The sequence below is a fragment of the Athene cunicularia genome (genome assembly GCF_003259725.1).
Source record: "Athene cunicularia isolate RWA chromosome 7 unlocalized genomic scaffold, athCun1 chr7_part1, whole genome shotgun sequence".
NCBI classification, from domain to species: domain Eukaryota; kingdom Metazoa; phylum Chordata; class Aves; order Strigiformes; family Strigidae; genus Athene; species Athene cunicularia.
The window spans coordinates 967,480-985,979 of NW_020799107.1; the positions used below are offsets into that span (position 1 = coordinate 967,480).

The 18,500-nt window shown below is 38.9% G+C and overlaps 1 protein-coding gene across 8 annotated transcripts in view; it reads left to right on the forward strand.

Moving 5' to 3' along the window:
- ANKRD44 (ankyrin repeat domain 44) overlaps positions 1–18,500 on the forward strand; it is a 142,095-nt gene that overhangs the window by 103,057 nt on the left and 20,538 nt on the right. For 4 of the 8 annotated variants that reach the window (XM_026852325.1, XM_026852326.1, XM_026852330.1 and 1 more), the window contains exons 15-17: positions 2,483–2,594; positions 15,041–15,112; positions 18,089–18,290. In XM_026852325.1, coding sequence (XP_026708126.1) covers positions 2,483–2,594; positions 15,041–15,112; positions 18,089–18,290 — 386 coding nt within the window. Of the gene's footprint in view, positions 1–1,378; positions 1,463–2,482; positions 2,595–15,040; positions 15,113–18,088; positions 18,291–18,500 lie in introns of all 8 variants that reach the window. The other 4 variants (XM_026852323.1, XM_026852327.1, XM_026852328.1 and 1 more) reach the window with 2 other exon arrangements.

The following is an 18,500-nucleotide window of genomic DNA, read 5'->3' on the forward strand; positions in this document are numbered from 1 at the left end:
TATTTTTTTTTCCTGATGAATGGCAAAAAGCTCCCAAGGTCACGCAACCTCAGTCCAAAGAATATTCATAATTATTTAACTTTGGATGAGGGCAGTTAATGAGCAGGGGGAAGTCTTGGTGCAGTGAGGTTGCCCTGTTGTTTCAACTACTTTGGTAAATGTGCTTCTGGTCCCTTTCCTGCAATGGAAATCACAACAGCATTTTCATTAAATAGATGGTTGCAGTTTCTGAGTACGTACTGTTTCTCAAGATCCTCACTTACTCTCTTCAGGGAATCTTATTTTGGGGTCTCACTGATTTGTAGTTAACTGAAAGCAGATGCAGGTAGGACTTCAGCATAGTGTGTGAGTACTGTCTATGAGCTTACAATGTTAATATTCAGGGGAGTTATTTTATTAATAAGTAAGTTTTTTACTGAGTCAGTGGACATCAGACAGACCCTGGGTTTGTAGAACAGCCCATTATTTCTAGCACCCACAGGAAGAATGTCAAATCTTGACAGTTACAAATGGGAAATTGCATATTAAAGAAAGAATGTAGTGTTCTGCATTGTGCAGAACCCAGTCAGGAATTAATGTTATACTGGGAGTGAAATTATCAACCGTCCTTCAAACCTTTCAAGCTACTAATCCATGATGATGGCAGTTTGTAAACAACTGTGTTAGCCTTGGTGGCCAAGAAAGATCATAATCACAAGCTCACGATTGTAGGATCACAAATCATAGTCTGCCATCTATCCAGCTGGGAAGCAGAGGTGCCAAACATGATCTGGGTGTGCAGGAATATGAAGACATGTTGGGCATTTTGAAGAATCCAGAGGAACTGACCAGGAGATCCACGCAGTGTTGGCCGGATATTTCACAGAAAGTGATGAGAGTCAGCAACCCAGATTCAATATAGACTGATTTAGTATCAGTGATTAAAGTTTCTCTAAATCCTAAATGCTAGAGAAGAACTAGCAGGTTACTGAAGGAAGAAGCAAGCTGCGGTAATCCTGAGTTCCTCTCTGCAAAGGAAACAAAATGCATAGCATTGCTGTGGGAGAAATGGAGTGATTCTAGAAAGTGATGATCAAACTGTTTCTGATAGAAACCAGAATTTTCTGTGGTTTTTTTTCAGACATTGACTGGTGGGACGATAAACTACCATGCTGTCTTTTTTTTTTTTTTTTTTTTTTTTTTTTTTTTTAAAAAAAAAAAAAAAAGATTACTAGCTGCAGACCCATGAAGTACACACATTTAACTTGTATAATTCTTATTGTTGGCTGGAGGAGGTCAACTCCTTGAAGAGGAGATTGGGGATGGGTGGCAGATTGCGTCAAAATCACTGGTATAATATTTTGAAAAAAAGTTGCATTTTTCTGTCCTCTGTGCTAAGAAGAAAGAATATTTTAGGTAACTCCCATGAAAATGCTGAAGAACTTGAAAGAGCCAGTGAGATGAAGGAAAAAGAAGCTGCATTGTAAGTTTGGTGTCAATAAAGCAGTTAGACTCCATTTCTGGAGAATGCCACTGCTTTGGGCTGCAATCTACCCCCTGCTTTTGCTCATTCATTGCTCTGCTAAACAAATGCTTGGCTTTAATGAGGGCTAACCCAAAGGAAAAAGCTCTGTGCTCTTCTCCGTGCATATATTACCTAATATTTCTGTTTCTGTGCTTGTTGCTGTTTCTTAAATGAAAATGTACTGCTTCAGTAATTTAATAATTCTTTAGTATCATGCACTGTCTTATTTTAATTCTTTTCACTGAGCATGTATGTTGCAAAAAGAAGTAGCCAATGGATTCCTCTATTTACTTAGATTGATATTTTCATCTAGCTGTGTAATGATTTTTTTGTTTTAAAAATCCCCTTTTTCATATGACAGCCTTACATTCATTACAGATTACAAGCTATGGAAGAAAGTGCTAATAACAAAATGATGATTTCTTGATGGTATAAGAAAAAGTGGTAGGCACTATAAAGAGCATAAGGGATCCTTTGAAAAACACATGATTTAAAAAAAAATTAGCCAACAAAGAAGCAAATATATTTATGTACATACATGCCAGGAAATTAACTCAGTTAAGTTTTTACTTTTCAGCTTGCCACTGTGCATGTTTGGAGGCCAGTGGTTTGATCTAAGAGTTTTTACGCACAGTAGTAACAATTCTAGGCTGTTTACATCATGGTGTGTACATGTGTGTACACAGAGTGTGTAGGGTTTTTTCAGGCTTTGTAATAGAAAATGATGTGATCTAGAGTAGCAAAGGTTGGCTTGAAGATTGTTGTTTATGAAGATCTTCAAAGACGAGTAGGAATTTTCTGTTTAAAAAATGGTGAATTTGGGGAGCTCTTGGTGAGAAAGAGAGAAACTTGTAAGTGATTTGAGGTGCAGCTAGAAATACAGAATTAACTGCCAGTTTTCAGCACTGCTCCTAGTTCCAGTGAGAGATGTCTGTTAAATACTGTGAGATCTCATTTAAACAAGTGAATTGTCCACAGGTGTCTAGAGTTTCTTCTACAAAATGATGCCAATCCGTCCATCCAAGACAAAGAGGGGTACAACACTGTGCATTATGCTGCTGCCTATGGGCACCGGCAGTGTTTGGAACTGGTGAGTGCTCAGACAGTTTTGGAGAACTCTTAACTGCTGATATATGTATATATGTATATGTATATATGCTAGTATTATGAAATGCCCTGACGGTTACTATTTGAATTCTTTGGATATTCACAAATCTGTGAAAACCTGCAATACAGAGCAGTTAACTGAAATATATGTAACCAGTTGTATCTTAAAAACGTGTTAATCTTGATAATCCAGTCCTTGTTCAATAAGCTGGTGGTTAAATGTTGTCTTTGAGTGGAGTCTATGTGTGCTCAAATTGTTTTTAACTGTGATCAGAATATTCTCAGTGTGTGTGTGTAGGTGCCAGTAGTAAGGGATAGTTCCCAGTACATGATGGTGTATGTGCCTTCTGCAGCTGGCACATTATCTGACTTGCAAACTGAGAGAGTAAATGGCTTTTGTCAGCTGCATACCTGCAGTGCCTGTTTTTTCTCTGCTGAAACAATAGCAGCATTGATAAAGTTACCATAGTCAAGATTAACCTTGTATGCAATGTCACTGGGCTTTTTATTGTCGTCGTTGGTTTTTAATATCCTGCCCTTGAATGATTAGAAATTGTATCTCATAAGAAGCCAAACATTTTTAGTTGAAACGTAGATTTGGGAGATGTATAAGTACAGATTTATAGAAGTTTGTGACTTGTAAAAATGTGTCATGAAGATGGATGTTAACTGATCCGCTTTATATACAGGGCGATCCATCATTATTGTGTCACATATATGTAGGCTCTAATTGATTTAAAAAAAAAAGCTGTAGTAAGAAAATTGCATAGATATTCAGGCTTTAGTAAGGACACTGTGTGCTGTTTAGTGTTTTACGTTGTTTGGTTCTTTCTTTCTTTGTTGAAGAGTCAAAGTACTTAATTATTGAAAAGGAGCTCTGCACAGCACATGCTGCTTTCACACCGCCTTTACCAGCGCTGTCAGCTGCTGCCACAGGAGAAATATTGCAGCTGGCCTACGTCAGGGTCACAACAGCTAGGAAACCGTGACCTGTAATTACACAGGGCAGCCCTGGGCCAGAATTTCAGGTGGGATGTTAAGCCTTTTTAGCTCCCACCTGCAAGCATGTGTATCTAGGACAGTTAAATATTATTGCTCCTTTGTTGCTTGTGGCAGCGAGTTTGGCCTTTCCTTGTGTTGAGCCTTTTCCTAGAGCTGATCTCTTGTGGCTCTGCACGTGGGGATGGAGGGGTCTTCTGCTGAGCCTGCAGCCCTTTTGGAACAAAAGCTAATGTGCTTGGTATTTGAAGGGTGTATATATAGAGTAGACTCCTCTGTGATGTGTACAAGCCTACGCTTGTCTGGCCACAGCAATGTGTATTGCAACCTTACCCGTGTCTTATCACCAGATTCTTGCATGACTTGCCCGAGCAGAGATTTCTGCAATGGCATCTTCACTGGGGAATTCTTTCAGCTTTCATATCGTAGTCCCTGTGCACCACTAGCACGCAGCAAGGTCCCCTGTCTTTTCTTTTGCTTGTTGCTGTGCATGTTTTCTGGCAACATATCAGTTGCAGACAGTAAGCTGCTATTAAATCCTAGTGTTGCTTAGGCTTGCCAGACAAAAGGAAGAGCTGGGAATGCATATCAGAGGTGTTGGATTTTATTTTAATTTTGGAGGGTGAAATGCAAACTGTGGGCTAGAGACAGCTGTGCAGCAAGTGTTCTATATTTGGACAGAGAAATTCAATGTTTTTCCATGTCAGTCTTCCCATATTTGTGACTAGCTGCAGTATACAAACCTAAGGTCAAGCATCATTTGCAGAGTTGTAGTCATACAGCTATTCTATGTGCAGCAGTCAAAGAAAATTGCTACAAATTTCAGCCTATTGCATGCAAAGGGCCGCTGTTGTGTGCTAAGGAGTCTACCCTGAAAGTTTTGTGAGGACTGGAATTTTTCCATTGGTTTTCAGGGGTTGACAGACGTCTTGTTTTCTTTCTTAAATACAAAAGCTAAATGTACTGGAAAGTATGTGTGCTCAGTCAACAGAAGGACCAGGACTTGTCATCTTTGCACCTACTGTCAGGAGAAGGAGATTCTGTTTTTTTCATGTGAGCACTTGTCCCTTAGCTGTAAGGAGTCACTGAGGCTGGAGTGTAATAACTTATATTTCATAACAGTGACTAATAGATGTGAGCACCACCTTTACGATGATTTTTTTTGCATTGCTTGGATTCAGGATGGCAAAATGGTCAGGACTAAAGTCTTGAGTGGCTGGAAGGTAATTGTGCTGTGGGCATAAAATGAAAATAATTATTGCACCTAGGTTTATCTACATATTCCAATATGAGACTCCCAGGTGATAAGACAATTGTTGATTCCTGTGCTTCATTTGGTAAATTAGTGTCATCTATGGACATCACTATCCTGTAATGCAATCAAGTTGGTTTTGGTAGAGTTGTGGTTCATGGCTGTCTATAGTCTGTGTGTAAAAGCTGCCATAAGAATTAATCTGGTGGAGATGGAAAGGAGCCTCGCTGCTTTGTGAGGCTGACTGTTAGCTTGGTCACAGTTTGTTGTGTTCTCTGTGGTGGACCTATGACAAGAACTTTGTCATGAACCATGATCTTTATTTCTGGTAGCTATTAACCACAGTACATTGACTGCTCTAGTTATTCATAGTTGAATGAAGCATCCACTAAGGTTTAATTGCTTCTAGGCATGACTTTTATCTAGAAACCTTCTTTTCCACACAGCATAGCAAAGAGAACAGTAAGTCATCAAATGCCATCTTAGTCCTCAAGCCTCTGTTTATCTAATGGAAGCCAGAAAATCAGCAACGCCATGTGCCTCATTTCTCTCTTCTGAGCCGCCCTGGGCTCTCCTCAGTAACAGCGGAGGCAGCTGCCAATTCCAGTTAATGCTGGAGGCTCCCTTGGTGGATTAGTGTAGAGTAGGTACGCAAGGACAGCTGGCTGTGTCTGAGGAGTACTTGGCTAGTTTTGTTGGTGTATCTTGGAAATATATTTTTTTCATTTTTCTTGTCTTCAGTTCTAATGAAAAGGAAAAGTAAGATTCACAACACTTTTGTTTGCTCTTACTCAAGGAACAGTGGGAGCCCTGCAGCCCTAATTCCAACGTAATTATGTCTGTAGATAGGCAAGGAGATTTTAAATTTTGGTTTCACATGTGCAATAACAAAGATAGATTGATGTCTTTCTTAAAAGTGCTAACTTTGAACCACTAATTTGTATCCTAGGAACCCTGACATAATACTCCTAAAATATTTCCAGTCCCTTCCATCCTGAAGAATAGACTTTCAGTCAGGATTATTGAAATAACAACATCATTTTTCAGTGCCAGATTAACTCTTATTTTACTGTTTTATCCCTTGGGTAAATATTTTTGGTTTATTATTGATAGTTCATAGATGAATGTATCTAGGAATTATCTTCCCTAGAAGACGACAGTTCTTTATGGGCATAAAACTGTTAGAGGAAAGAGTACATATAAAATATGAAGCTTTAATTCTGATCAAAAGTAAGGCAAAGTGGGTGCAACAATAAGCTTGATTTTATGAGTAATGGTTACTAATATTTCTCTACATGCCTAATATCAAAATTTGACAAAATGTTAGGGAATTATTTCAGTGTTCCAGAATATGTCAAGTTTATAAAAGACCTTGCAAGATTAATTTTTTCTTCCCCTCTCCCTCCTAGTTTTTATAGCAGGTATCTAAAATAGCTTATTTCTAAATAGATGGTCATTTTAAAAAAAAAACTTTGGAAGAAGAAAATGTAGTATCCAGTAGAGTTTCCTTCCCTGAGGGATCTGATCTGTGCTTCAAGCACCATAGGTCCTCAGCATTACAAAATATTTACACATTTGAGTACAGTTTAGGAAAGGCAGGTTTATCTATGAAAATATATTTTCATTTTTTTGACTTCCACGTTTACTGTGAGCCTAATACCTTGGCCAGAATTTAGCAAAATTGCTTTGTGGGTGGAGGAAAGGTATTAGGAGAAATAAGGATTAAGAGTGAAAATGTCATATCCTTTGAGCCAAACAAACAGAATGTGTGTTTATGTGTTCAACCACAGAGCTCAATGACAGAAGCTTTTTTTCCTGGAGGACCTTTAGGTTGTCTGGGATATTAGTGGGGTAGTTACCCTGCAATGGATGATGTGATGTTGCTAAAAAGAGGAGAGTGGAAGCAGATTCTTGAATTCTTTCTCCATCTGTAAGAAGCCATTCATAAAGGCTGAATGGTGGGCATGTGTGCTCGCAAGCAACTGAAACTCCCATCTGCTTCCCTACTTCTAAAAATAACCTCACGTTTGTTAAGATTGGGACTGACTTCTTTGGTGTTCCGTAGTCAGGGATATCGGTCACGATCGCTGGCTGGTATTTTAGAGCTGATCACATCACCAAACTGCTTTGGAAAAAAAAAGAAAAATATGGTGTTTTTTTTTCATTGAAATGATCTCTTATCACAAAATCCTTAGTGATGTGAAAAGAGTGAAATTGAAATTGTAATTTCATATTAAAATTCTATCTGGAGAGCCAGTTAAGCACTTTGTGCTGGTAAAAATAGGTTTCTGTGCAGTGTTAGGGCAAACAGAATTAAACGCCTGTCTCCTGTAGTGAAATCTCTTCTCTGACTGTAAGACTTGATGTTTGTGTTTTTTTTTTTGTTTTTTTTTTTTTTTTTTTTTTATTCCATCAGCAAATGAAATTCAGTCTTTGGCTAATAGAAATTGAGGCTGGGAGGAAGTATGGTTTAACCGAAAACAGCATCCGAAAGGAAAGGCAGATCTCAGTCTGCCTGCCTGCAACAAGGCAATGTGCACAGCTGTCTGTGTCAGGGAGAAGGGGCAGAGGGAGATTTCTTGCTAGCGGGAGGCCAAAATGACCATGCCGTGAAAGGAGAGGTTGGATTTGAAGATAAAAAAAATGCCTTTAATTAGACAGGCTGTTGCCACTGGAAAATAGTTAAGCCTTAAGCCGTGCCTTCCAATATTTGCTTCCTTAACCTGTGGAAAAACTGAAATCAGAGACCACATAAATCTTTGATGTGGCTGCTACTAATTATATGTGTCTCTTAACAAGAATTTGTTCATTGATCCATCTGAGAGCAGGACACTGGTAATTAGTGATGAGTGAATCACAAATGTGGTTGGGATAGGTGTTCAAAAGCCTTTTGCCACATGGGGATCTGGCTTGGATGCTTGTCCAGCAGCAGCCCCCTAGGCCTCCTTCTGACCCAAATCTTTACTTTCTGGGTTTTCTCCTTATAAATGCCTGTCCCTCTCCACGACCAATGCCCCATTTCTTAAAGGGAATGTTTTGTCTGAAACCAGCTGTGATAGTGTTCCGTGTGGTCATGGCATTTCGTGTGGTGAATGACTTTGTATCTGTGTCTATGAGTGCTTTTCCTACATGGAAGTTTGTCTTTTGGTGGAGAAGTGCAAAGTCATTAACTCAGGTGGTTCTAAAAAGGAAAAGAACTTGGGAACTTAATGCTTGAAGATAACTTTAATAAACCTAATTTGTCTGTCAGTCCTAGAAGTCCCCAAATCATGGTAGATTGATTTAATTACTTAAGGTTTGATGTCAGCATTAGTGTGATAGGTACCCAGTGATTAAATGATCAATAGGAGCCTGTATATCCTAGATATACTCGTATATGTTAGCTTATAGCAGTGCATTTTGGCTTTGATTTTGTGTTTTGGAAACTAGATAATTTTAATCCTAAAAAATGTTTTCTAGAAAGCTAATGCTACTTGTGAACTCAACGAGTGCAGGAATTTACCATGTGCTCTGGCACCCTGCTGGCACTTTGGCTTGTAGGGATAGGAGTATTGCCTAGCATCTCTGGGGTTTATTTTCTGTCTCTCTGACAGATTTTCTTTTTTTAGTTTATATTTTTATTTTCCTTGAGTGGAAAAGCAAGGCACTTATGTCTGCTGACTTCTGACAGAGAATAACAAGGCCATTGCAGAACTGAAGGAGACATTTTTTCTTGAGTTTGGAAAGAGGTCACGGACTTCTGCTGTTGCCTTAAATACCTGTCTGTGTAGCTGTGTGTGTGGTGTTTAAATGTGTGAAGTATATCTGCTCCCTCAAATCTACTGAATCCAATGAAAAAGAGCATTTGATCATGGCTTATGGCATTGCATTAGACCGTATAGCTCAGAGTGAGCTGTGGCCACTGGAATTTTAGGGGTGTAATCATTCTTATTTATACAAGGCAAGATGTTTGCCTGCATGAACACTTTGAAAAAGAAACTATCACTGGTTTGTTGGTTTTTGTAGGCTTTCAAAGCAATCTAATTTCATTAGGCAAAGTCCCCCACAGTGTGTGTATTTTGTGTCTGTATATCTGTATTCTGTCAATGGAGTAGATTGATCTAAACATTCTCATTATTTTGCTCTCTCCCCTCATCCCTTACGAAGCAATGAAACTGGTGTCTATTCACGGGAGCTGTCTGACAGCAGGCAGTAGTCATATTGCTTCAGGAGTGTTTCATCCCAGGGTGAACAGTGCAGGGATGGGTGCAGGCAGGATCAGGTCTTGGTTTATGATTCTGTTCATGCACTGCTTGCAATGCAGTTTATTCTACAGGAAAAACCAAACCAAACGAAAAAACAAGAAACACTTGCAGATTACTGTTACTTGAATACTTATGTCTTTAATTATTCTAATTGACATTTTTAATTAGATTGGAAGCAAAACTCCATTGGATATAGTGAGTAAATGAAAAACGATTGCATGTTGTGTATTTTCATTTTTATTTAAGTATTTTGCAAATCCTTGTATTCACTCTGATAAAGCCTGAGGAAGAAGAATCACAACCCTTAACTAGCATGCCATGTGCTTCAAACAACTGCATGTGTGCTGCTTTCATTTCCATCGGATTTCCTTCTTGCTGTTGCTTACAGGCTCAAGCTTTGCTAGGAACTCTGTTGCTTTTCCTCAGTCAGTCTTAGGAGCTGTGAGTCAAGTGCACGTACCTGACTAGCATGACGTTTTTCTGGATGTTAAAGTAGCTTTGCATTTGGTAATGTGAAATGGAACCAACACTTGTCTGTTTTCTGAAAGTTTGTGGCTAATTTCAAAGCAGTTCAGAGAAGAAATGTAAATTCCACATCTTCAAGTGAGTCTGAATTTAAAAAGCACTTGTGTGTATTTTACAGTAGGGACACAAATGAGAGGAGAGTAGCAAAAATACAATTGAAATGCACATTTTTTAAATTGACTGTCGCTGTTTTTCATCAGTGCTCAAATTTTCTAGCTAAAGAGGAAAGTTTTTAAGGATAATAATTTCTCTAACTAAAAGCCTTCCTATACCTTTTACACAAGTGTAGGAAATTTTGTGAAACTTTTACTGGGTAAGAGGGTCCTTAAATCAAAGTATGAGGCTTTACAGTACCTTTGACATAGAATTTCTCACCAGAAAGGAAGATGATATACATGATTGGAGTGTGAAAGTTCCAGGTTCAAATCTCTGCCCTGACTGACAAAGAAATTGGATTTCTACATCTTGGGAAGTGTCCAACATATTATGCTGGCTGGTACTGGGTAGGATCTCTCACTCTCATTTGGAGCTGTCCTGCTTCATAGAGTACTCGCTGGGTGAGAATCTTCTGCATAACCCACTGAGTATGGCACCTGTATGGCTTAATATGAAATGATTTTGTATGAAGTTGATGAGCTCCAACAGAAGATTTAGTGACCTACATGAGAACAGCCAGTGGCCTGGAGGTCTGCTTGAATTTTGAGATTTAGATATGTTTAAAGACTTGAACGTTGTTCTCTTATATGCCAGGTAAGTGTCCTGTTTGCATGGCCGTGAATGTTCTGGTAGGTATTGGATATTTAAACTTCGTACTGGAAGAGTTGCATGGACCTACTAATAAATTTCTTCAGACTCAGTCTACTTAAACTCTTGTGAAACAGCTTCTTGCTTATGTTATTTTAACTTCACCCATAATCTGTGCACATGAGTGAAACTGATGAAAATAGTGATTAATACGATTTTTAAAGCCTGATTTTGGGAAACATATCAGACACTGGGTTAAGGATGTATATTGGTTTTGACCTGATCAAATTGAAATAATTTGATCATTTGTATTTACAAATATGGAAAGATCTTATAGGATCGCTTGTCCCCCTCAAGGATATGTTTGTACCTCTTCACCTTTGAATTATTCAATCAAGAATAATTCAGAGATTTAAAAATGTGATTCCTTGGTATAAAGTAGTACAGAGGTTAATCTGAAAAAACTGATGACACTCTTCAATCTTGTGCTTGCTACTTGTTGGAAAAGCCTTTATTTAAAAGAAGCTGCTGCTGGTATGTTTTCTCCCAGTAGAGACAAATATCTATTGAAATTTATCAGGAAAGATGAGATTAAAAATGATATCCTAGCTGATATACTTTTATTTAGTTATGAAAGTGACATTAAAAATTGTTAGTAATCGCCACTTCTTAATGACCTTGTAAGTGATAAGCTACATTGCTGTGTAATTATGGCAGAAGAGCAATGTTCAACCCTTTCTTTTGTCTTAATTGCCTATTGATCAGTTCTTCACATGTGTGAAAATTTCTGAACGCTGTTTGCTTAAGAACCTTTCAGAGTAAAGGCCATTTATAGATTTTACACATGCAATCTAATGTTTTGCCATTTTACGATTAATATTAATAGGGCCAAACTGAAGAAGTTCATTAACAGTGCTGGAAGTATGCGTGTTGGAATGTACAAGTTGCCTTACTCATTAAAATAGTAAAACTCTCAAAGAAAAGCCACTTTAACTTCAGGGGTAGTTAGCTCAAACCTTTGACATAACTACCAGTAGTGTGCTAAAATGGCAATGCCTAGAGGTGTGGGTGCATGATGGCTTTTACAGAATCAAGCGTTCTGTTCGTTTTTAGGATTTGAGATAGCACCCATTGTTACAGTGTCTATGGTTTGAAATTTCTTCTGACATCTTCCTTTTAAAAGTGTAGCTTAAACCTTTTATGTGTGATGAAAGTGTTATCTCCTTTTCTGACTAATGGTAATTTTAAATTACCGAGATGCTCCATGAAGCAGCTTGTTTGTTGTTTTTTTTTTTTTTTAAACCAGAGCTGATTTTTGAAATATATTATAGTCTATAAGGACAATCATATAAAGTACCCTGACTCATTAACTGGCATATCTGAGTCAGAAAAAAATAATGGAGGGGGAAAAAAAACCCTCACACCATATCCTGCCTTATAATCCTTTATTATAACCACAGAATAAAATCAAGCAGTAAATCCTCTTATGCCTGTAAATACCCTTACTGTACAAATAAAATAGTGAGAACTGTAAAAGTTATTCATCTTCATACAGAGCTGGGGGAGAGAAGACAGTTTATAATAGCAGCCTTGTAGTGCTGTTAGTTTGTAACAATAGAACTGAAAAATTGACATGTTTTATCTTAATTTGTCTGCATCTCAGTCCCAAAGCATTCAAGTTCCTGTTTCAGAGCATGAAGACGACTTTACAAAAGAAAGTATTAAATAGCACTGTTATGGGAAGTGATGGAGTCATGCTGGGAATTTCCAAGAGGCAGAAGGAGGAGAGTATGGGTATCCTTACCTTCTAAAAGGTTGGAACCTAACCAGAGGGAAGGGTGCCATCAATTTCACTTGCAGTGTCTCTGCACAATTCTGACATCTGCTTAAAATCTGCAATCAATATATAGAAATGCAATCGGCTGAAAGACATCATTTCAATGGCACAAGAAATTAGAAATGAGATATGATGGGACATTCTCCAGTCAGCCACCAGTAACCATAAGCTGTTAGTAATTGATGCTTACTTGACTGTCTTCAGTGAAAAGCACTGGCCAGGTTCTGGCAGGCAGGTATGTGTCACAGCACAGCAGACACGCTTGGATTGCTCTGCGTGGTCTGTGGATTTAAGCTTCCATGGCTGTCAGTGCAAATTCAAGCGATTCACCTTTTTAAAAACAGAGGCAACTGTGGGTAGGTTCTTAAAGTACGCTCTAAGATGGAAGCATTATGGAGCTAGAGCCCCCCAAGGACACACTGGTTTATGTGTTATTACAAATACATGGAACTTACTATCAACACATTCTTAAACCATAGAAACACTGGTGAAACTGGAGAATTGCATGGTTGCATATGATGTTTATCCTTCAGGTGACTTAGTTTTAACTGTTATAAAGCAGTGCTTGACAAGGCATATTAAAAAATTATTAGCACTGTGTCTTTAATCTTCCTCTTCCTGCTCTCATTTATAATTTATCTTCTTGCACTGTATGGCTATGTATCCGAACACTACCAGTTTTACCATCAAATTCTTGTTTATGCTTGACTTTATGATGGAGATGTTCAGCCTGAGGAGTAATAAGCTCATTAAGTCTAGTCTGCGTCAGCCAAAGCTGCTTTAACTCTAAGCCACGGAGATGCCTTTTGTGAGGTGCTCTCCAATCCCACAGTTTGTTCCTTTAGAGCCTTAATTTTGTCAATTTTCTGTGTGATTTTTTTTCATCTACTCGAAAGGCAATTATCTGCCTTGTGCCAGGAGACTTTTGGAGCCTTCTGACAGGTTAAGGGAAGTATTTCTTTGTTAAGATTTTGATTGTGGCATTTCAACAGATGATGATAAATGTAATTAAAAGTGATTAAATTAGTCTGCTGTGCTGGCCTTATGGACTCAGAGTACAGACCAGTATTAGGCAAACCGAGAAACAGTCTTAGTGCTTGGGTTTGTTTGGTGGAATCTTTTAGTTTGTTTACTCAGTAGAGAAAATCAGAATGTATTCATGGATTCAGAGCTGGCTACTGCTTCATCCTGTTTATAGCTATCTTTTATATAAGAGAAGAACAATATTTTAAACTGGAGGTGGCTCCACATGGTAAGACCAAATGTGTTTCCTAACTCTGCCCCAAACCTACTGAAAAACTGGTGTGGGACTTGATTTTTTTTTTTCTCCGCCTTAGCTTCAGGGAAGTGTTAAAATCTGTATTACCAGTTAATACACACACCCACTTGCTTATAAGTGGTATTTGCTTCAACACACTTTTCTTTCCCAGTCCTGACGTTTTACTAGGCACAAAATATACAACTAAACAAAATTACTGCTTAATTTTCTAGCTTTTTCATAGGATTCAGATTAGTGTCCTGGTTTAATAAGAGATTTGTGACACCTTATGCATTATTAATTCTAGCTTGTATTTTAATTTTATTTTTGTATAAATTTATCCTTGATATAGCTCTATTAAAGTCTAATTTGTTACACCAAAAGTTCAGGCATATGTCAGAGTTTAGGATGTGCCATCCATCATCTTGCAGCGTAGGCAAGCCTGCTGTAGGCTTTCAGTGGTCTCTTTGGAGAGTCTTCCATGTTTTCATACGCTAGAATTGTCCAGATTGTCACAAAAACTTCCACTTTTTCAGTCTTTTCATTAATTCCTTACTCAAAAAAATCCTAAACAAACAACCAAACAAAAACCCTCAAAAAAACTGTGTGAAAAACTGACTTGTAACCTTAGAAACATTACAAGTCAGTTGTAGTTGCCTGTCATGCTTTTCTTTCATTTTAATGGTTTCCTACTACTAATTTTCTGTAATATTCTATTTTCCAGTCACAAAAGTATTTGTAGAGTAACTCTCTGAGTAGTTATTAAGTAAAAGGCCATGCACGTAGACAGTGCTACACAAGAAATGTTGATTTGTCAATATTGTTGTTAAGACACTATGATTTTCTTTGCAGTCTCAGTTGGATAAGTTGTCAGGGTTCATGTGCTATTGCAGAGTGGTGCTAATCCATAGTTACTTCTTCTGCTTGGACAGAAATTTCAACTGGTTTTGAAGCCTTAAAATGCTTTGGGATCCCTTGAAGAGGATCATATAAAAGTGCAATGCATGTTATTAGATGTTTGTAAGAGTTCAAGGATGTGATGCATTTCGGAAGACTGTCATTATAGGAGCAGGTTCTACTTTGATAAATTATAAAAATGACTGTGAATGACTCATAGCTCAGTTATAATTACACGCAGCACTAATTATATGTCAGAATTATCCGAAGCACTGTATCAGACATGGCTTGCCTATGCGTTACCTGTGTAACCATGAAACTGCACTTTTTCCAATATAAGCTTACTGAGGGCTCTACTCCACAAGTCCTTCCTTCTGAGGGTTCCTTTCTCACCCAAGTAGGCCCTATGATTTCAAGGAAACTAATTAATCAGGATAAGGATGTTCATAACAAGCTTTTAAATTAGTTGTATAACTTTACCCTGTGGAAAAAAACTTGAAAATACTTTACAGAAAAGGTTGTGAAATATTTATTCCTCACAGTCCTTCAGTATACACTGCGGACATCTGAGGACAAAATATATCTTTGTCTGCTGATGTCCATGAGAACTTATCCTGTCTCATGCAAAAATGTTTTAAGACTCTTTTTTGTTTTATTTTGTTTTGATTTTCAGCTTCTGGAAAAAACTAACAACATGTTTGAGGAATCTGATTCTGCGACTACGAAAAGTCCTTTACATTTAGCTGTAAGTATGAGACGTGTAAAGTCTTTGATCATATCTCCTAGAATAATTCCTTAATCTCTGTGCTTGAAGCAAGTTGAATCATAGACTTGTTTTGAAAAAGCTGGGAAGGGATGTAGGCCTAACAAAAACAGCGTCTGGGCTGGAATAATTAATTAAGTTTTTGGCAGTTGAAGCTCTTGGTTCTTACTGACGACACAGACACTGAAGTGAAATTACATGGAAAGTTGCAACTTTTATTTATAACTAGCTTATAAATTTGGGGCTGGAACTCGTGCCTATGGATTTGATCATGGAATGGGATACTCTGTGGTTCTCCTGGAGATGTGCAGAGTGCCAGAAACTAACCGGTACACAGCAAGGTGTGGGAAAGCATGATTAAACCCCAGCAGAGCCCTGGGAGCGTGCCATGGAAGCTGCACTATCAGGACGGGATCCAGCACATGTGGCCTCATAGATCACAATAGCTCCCCTTTCCCAAGAGCTCAAGATTCATGATCTCTCTTCCCAGTTTTCATGTGGGAATCACAGAATAGTAGAGTCTATAGAACAGCTAGTCCCACCTCCGTGCTAAAAGCTAGAGCAGGTTTTCTCAGGGCTGTGCCCCATCACATTTTGAGTATCTCCAAGCATGGAGAGTTCACAGCCTCCAGGAAATCTATTCCAGTGTCTGATCACCATCACAGTAAAAATGTTTTGTTTTGGTTTTGTTTTTTTCATTAAATGCTTAAATTCGGGCCCTTTGCCTCTTGTCTTGTCGCTGAGCACCCCTGAGAGGAGTTTGGCTCTGTCTTCTTTGCTCCCCCATCAGGCATTTATATACATTGGTTAGACCCTCCCTGAGCCATTTCTTTTTGAGGCTGAACCATTCCAGCTCGCTTAGCCTCTCCTCAGACATCTTTCACAGAGTGGCTCTTCCCTGAATATCCAACCTCACTATGAAGATGTCCTCCCCTGGAAAGGAAAAGAACTTGTTTACTTGAAAATAGGGGCAAGTTTTAATTCTGTATTGATCGTATATCTCTGCTTACCAGTCAGCCAGAACAGCTTTTGGCCTGATGTTTGAATTATCCATGAGTAATCTGAGGGAACAAGAGCCAAAGCAGTTGGGTTAAAAGGCTAGGTTTGTCACGGAACTCTTCTTCCCATCTTTTCTTTCTGCAGTTTGAATATTGCAGGAAGGAGAGTGTTACTCTAAAGCCCAGAGAGGAGTTACAGCCAGCATTACCACCAACATGAATTGCTGTGCTGGGAAGGGCCTTGCCCTGCAGCTGGCCAAACAGCAAACTCATTTCCTCTCTGGTCCCTCTTGGGCAGAATCCTTGCATGGACACTGCCAGCGGTTCTCCCTCTTGTATCTGTTGCTGCTTAACATCAATTCATTCGCTGTGGACACCCCAAACCCACAGCCTAAAAATTAAAAACCTTACCTAAAACATCACTATTTCACACTTCAATTGCAGCTGTCCAGGAGTGCCTCTGACATTTGTTTCAAACTCTCCCATGTACTGGGGTGCCTGTGGCCATCCTTTCCCTGGTCTAGCAGTGTCCACACGAATCTCTCCACATGTGGATCCAGAAAGCCAGCAACCTACACCAAGCCATGAAGCCTTGTTAAATGGCTGATAATGGCGCAGGGGCCAAGGCCTCTGCACACAGACATTTGACCCTACAGTGTAACCAGGATTTAGGAACAAGGGGTGGATTAACAGCCAACAAAATACTGACCTGGCATTTGCTGGGGCTTTAGTGCATGATTATGGTCATGGTTGAGTAAATGACTGCACAAGCAAACCAACGGGAAGAAAAAGTCAACTGTATTATCCTGTCAAGGAGAAGATGGGGTATACAGTCTTCATGGCATCTTCAGCATAGATACCTCATATTGTGTCAAATGTCAGGTTGTTGCTAGTTGTTTTCTATGTAAAATTGCCTTGAAGAAAACCTGACAACTGCATCAGAGTATTTTCTGATATGGTTTCCCCGTGCCCTAATCTCTCTTTGCTTTTCTTTCTCTGCCTTTGCCTTTCTGCTTTTCTTAAGTAGTCTTCTTGGTCTAACAGGGAAACAACTGTTATCTGCTCTCTCCTGTTCTTTTGAACTTTTAATGGTCACTAGGAGCAAGCTGCTGCCACCACTACTTAACCTTGAAATTCAGTGGCTTGTTGGTTCCTTCATGTTTGCATTTCTCTTCTGTTTTCATTAATTGCTTCAACTCTGGTAATACTAATTATGTGTTCACCTATAAATAAAAAGGATGTTTTCTGTGAGTCTGAAAGTAAGGAGAGGAGGGCAGTCTGTGCAAAGCTGAATGAAATGTTTCTGGTTTCTGGAGCTATCCACTGGGTTTTTGCAGTGTTACCTGTGTTTGTGCTGTTGGCCCAAATGTAGGTCTGGAAGCGCATCTACTTGTCCACTATAGTTGTTCTACCAAATGATCCTATTGGCAGGAATACTTCATGAAGCAGCAGCTATAAACAGCAGGTCAAGTTTGTGTTTGTATTTGCACAAAAATGTGTTTTGAGAATTGCTTTCATTTAGTTGGAGACCAGCAGATATCTTGAATTTAGCACCCGGTTAGGTGATAGTCCATGCGACCTCCGACCAGCATCACTGTAGTGAATCTAGTTTTTGAAGCAAACATTTCCCTTGAAGATACTGTAGAATGTGAGAAATGAATCGTTGATTTTCCTGTGCTGAATTGGCAAATTATTGCCTGAATTTCCTCACCTTGGGTTGTATTAGAAGGTTAAACCAAATCAACAATTCAACCAAATCAAGAATTTTTTAGTTTCTTGGCTACAGTGTAATTTGGGAAAACACTTTTAAGTTGAAGAGAGTCCTAAGGAATCAAGAAAACTGTGTGATTTCTACTGTGTTTAGGAGACTGTGACAATGTTGGGTTTTATTCATGTTTTATGTGAAAATCTTTGAAAGAAAAAAGTTGTGTTCTTTACATGACACTTTTCATGTTTCAAGGCCTATAATGGTCATCATCAAGCCCTGGAGGTACTTCTCCAGTCTCTGGTAGACCTGGACATTAAGGATGAGAAGGGACGTACAGCTTTGGACCTGGCTGCGTTTAAAGGACATGCAGAGTGCGTGGAAGCTCTCATCAGCCAGGGTGCTTCTGTCACTGTAAAAGACAATGTCACCAAAAGGACCCCCCTCCACGCTTCAGGTGAGTGCGTGCTTACATTGCACTTGTGGTACACACCCTACAACACAGAAGCAGTTACCTTTATCCCTATGCACATTTCTTCTGAACAGCAGGAGATTTTGACCTGTATTGAGGACTACTGCTTGTTAGCTGAGGTCCTACAGTTAACCCTTTCTCTTTCATTTCCTTGGTCTTTTTTCCTCTGTCCCTATGGTTCAGTCCTCCCTCACA